Source organism: Gavialis gangeticus, unplaced genomic scaffold, assembly GCF_001723915.1.
Source record: "Gavialis gangeticus isolate Ggan-Ray unplaced genomic scaffold, GavGan_comp1, whole genome shotgun sequence".
Lineage (NCBI taxonomy): Eukaryota > Metazoa > Chordata > Crocodylia > Gavialidae > Gavialis > Gavialis gangeticus.
The window spans coordinates 126,382,350-126,386,016 of record NW_017729024.1 but is presented as its reverse complement, the minus strand read 5'-3'; the positions used below and the strand labels follow the sequence as shown (position 1 = coordinate 126,386,016).

Here is a 3,667-nt window from a genome sequence, read left to right as displayed (position 1 = left end):
TACTTTGTATCAGCCAGGGCGCACAACCAACACTTAGTCATTTTTTTTTATACAACTCTTCAGTGTTCTTTTACTAAGAATTATGAGACATTTTCCCTCTCTTGCAGAATGGAGGCACACCTCTGCTGTATGCTGTGCATGGAAACCACGTGAAGTGTGTAAAAATCCTATTGGGTAAAGTAACTTTAGGCTATGAAACCCCTAAATACCTAATTGCTGCTCATGTGGTTCTATTAACTGTTGACATAACTTAATTGATTTTCTGCCTGTTTTACATAGAAAATGGCGCCGACCCAACTATTGAGACAGATTCTGGCTACAATTCCATGGATTTAGCTGTTGCTTTGGGCCATCGGAGTGGTGAGTATTTAGGACAACTTCACTTTGATTACTTTTATTGCTTCTTGTTTACAAAGCAATGTCACTATCCCAAATGGCCTTCAGATCACTGAGTCTGTTAGGATGTTATTTTCTGTTCATTACAGATTAGCTAATAACCTTTACCTTTTCAAATGCACACTGTTGGCTTGACTTGTGCTTTTAGAAGCCAATAAACTATTAAGCGTAACACCGTGTGCTATTATATGCATCTTAAAACATAAATTAGAGAGCCAGACAGATGCTTACAAGGCCTGGCACTGGGAAGGGAGCTCATGAACCTGGGTCAATAGTGAGAGAATGTCAGCAAGCCTGATCCATGTTTGCAGGTGAATACAATTTGTAGACTCATGCAGGCCCACATGGGTGTAGCTGTACTGTAGGAAGGAATTTTCCTAGAGGAGGGCTGACAGTGATACTTCCTGTGCTTTCCTCAAGGGTTTTGCCAGGGGAGAAGTTTTAAAATCTGTCCTGCAGTGCATAGGATCCTATTGGCTGAAGCTGCCTTGGAGATCTCCCAAATCACTTAGGCTTTCAGCCTGGGTCCAACATTCTTTGAGGGTGGGGTACTCCATTGCTTTAGTTTCCAGGCAAGATCTCCACTGTCGCACTAGTGACAATTAACTTGGACTTAAAATGTAGTTCAAGTCAGCTTTTATGAATTATTTTAAATAGCATTTCAACTGAAACCATAAACATTTTTTGATGCATGTGGACAACTCCTTCGCTCCTGCTAGTGTGGTATGGAAAGTAAAAAATGGCTTTCTCCATTGGTTCTTCCTGGCAAAACATAGCCTCTGAATCATGTGAAATGTTTGTCTGTTTAGACCAGTGATTGCCAGTCAGGATGACAGGGCACCTTTGAAGAGATCCTTTGAAGGGTGCTACAGAAAGTATAATAAAATAAGCAAGGTGTGAGGAGATATGGGCAGGCTTAGGCTCTCCCTCCCTGGCTGCCCCGCTTCACAGCCCAGCCCCTCAAACCCTGTAACAAATTTAGTTTTTGAAAAGGGGTGCCACTCAATTCACAGATGCTATGGAAAGCTGCCTTGAGTTTAAAAAGGTTGAGAACCACTGGTTTAGATAATGAATGGAATCAAAGAACTGTAAACAGTGCCATGTATGGCTTTTGCAAGCCTCCAGGCCTGTGGTGGAGTTCATTAACTATATGAATTTCCAGTAGAGCAGGGGTGTCAGATGTATGGCCCATGGAGCCATGGCATCAGACCCACTGGGCTCCAGGAGCGGCTGGGATTCCAGGGGGGTGGGGACTGGATTAACAGGGGTGAGTGAGACCTATCACCAAATTCTGGGATATGGAGCCCTTTTGGGGATGCACTTTGGTGGTTGGGTGAGCAATGGCTGAATTAACTCCCACAGCTCCCAGACGCATCTCTTGCCATTGCTGCTGCTACCCACTGTGCTATGATAGTAGGGTGTGGATCCAGCCCACAAGAAGCCCCACAGTCTGGATCCAGCCAGAGGGAGGGACAAATAAGTTTGACACCCCAGTAGTAGACCATAAACTGCCTATGTTCATACCCTGTCTCTGCATATTGGCCTTCTGTTAGCATATTTATCAAGTTAACATAAGAGCACCATATAATGTCTCATGAACAGTTCATTACTTCATATCCCCTACAATAATCTAATCAAAATATACAAGTCGGTATCTGCCAGTAAAATACTACATGGACAGTGATTTAGAAATCATTGGGAACTACTTAACCAGATTTCTCCACTTTAGTTCAACAGGTCATTGAGTCTCATTTATTGAGACTCCTTCAGAGTATCAAGGAGTAACAGCCTGTTACAAATAGAAACATTGTTCTCTTCCTGAAGATTTGGACAGCTTTATAATCCCCACAGTCATGTGGTAAACACTTGTTTACTCTTTTAACTTTACCTCAGTCAACATTTTTGCTGTTTTTAAATAAGATTTTAATACATGTTTCTTCATGTATCTCATTGGTGTTCATAGAAGTCTGTGATGATTGAACCTTTTTTAACTGTATTTTATGTAACTTTAAAAGAAAATGTAACTTAATATTGTCATGTTGCATGCAACCCTTCTGGACAGATATGTATAGTCGTATAAATGTTGATGTTAAATGTAGTAGTTGCATTGTACATAGCATTCCACCCAATTGCATTGTTAATATTATATCCATATACAGAATTTGTTGAGATTTTTTTTTAGGCGTATTGCCATAAAAAACTAGCTCCTTTACTGTTCACAGTATACAACTGTGCAAAATGTGGTTGTTTACAGAATATTCTGCAGTCAAAATTAAAACACTATCAAATTTCTGCATTTGTCCAATTAAATTTGAATTGGGGTGTTGGTGGGTTGGATTACTTATTGTTTTAAAAGAGATAATTAGGTATTCATTTAATGCTTTTTGGTAATTTGTTTCCATTTTAATCCTCAGATCTTTGGGCCACATTCTATTCTTTGCTTTTGTCAATCAGGCAATTCAGAGGGAATATTCACCCTAGCTAGGGAATCTCTCAGTATAAAGGAATCCCAGAAATCTTAAACTCAGCAGACCTTGCTCCTAAAGCACAAGGGATGAAAGAGTAGCTAGTACACTACATTCTAGCTATGCTCAGCCAATGGATGGTCTAGTTCCTTGGGGAGTCTATCATGATCTATTGCAAATTACAGCAGCATTTAGGTGGGAAGAAAAACGGGCAGTGGGAACTGGCTTTTTGAGGTGATCCCTGTCCTCTTTGTCCAGTCTAGATTCAGAGGCAGGAAATGTAGCTCTTTATGTTTGCACAAACAAGTACTAACCTTTTGAAACCAGAATCTTAAGATGTTTCAGTTCAAGTACCTGTATATGTACAGCCCTCTCGTGGTGCTTACATCCTCCACATAAGAGTTCAGAGTGTTTAAACCAACAGACTACAAAAGGAGTTATCTCTGCACTCTGCATCTGTCATGTTCCTCCCAAACCCAAGGGCACATACAGAGCAAAGTTACCCCATCACCATTCCCTTCCTTTTTACTCTGCTTTGGTAAGGAATCAGAATATCTCCAGTGTCCTTGGCATAGTTTACCTTTTATAGTTAATTTATACTGTAGGTAGTAGTTGTTATTATGAAGTATTTTGGTAGCCTGGTGACAAAGTAATAAATGCCATGAATTTGAGGAGGATCTGTGCATACTTCTTCCCAAACAGGAAGTAGCACTGCCATCTTAGTGTGGCATTGCTGTTGCTCTAATCAGTCTGCTGTTTAACATTTCTCTCACAGTCGCACAGCTGTGCCACACTCACACAGCAAC

General features: G+C 40.7%; 1 protein-coding gene across 3 annotated transcripts in view; it reads left to right on the top strand.

Moving 5' to 3' along the window:
* Positions 1–2,688, top strand: part of ANKRA2 (ankyrin repeat family A member 2) — a 29,955-nt gene extending 27,267 nt beyond the window's left edge. For 2 of the 3 annotated variants that reach the window (XM_019517678.1, XM_019517679.1), the window contains 3 exons: positions 108–174; positions 280–360; positions 2,126–2,688. In XM_019517678.1, coding sequence (XP_019373223.1) covers positions 108–174; positions 280–360; positions 2,126–2,181 — 204 coding nt within the window. In that variant the 3' untranslated portion in view covers positions 2,182–2,688. The remainder of the gene's footprint in view (positions 1–107; positions 175–279; positions 361–2,125) is intronic. The other variant, XM_019517680.1, reaches the window with a different exon arrangement.
* Positions 2,689–3,667: the final 979 nt, after the last annotated feature.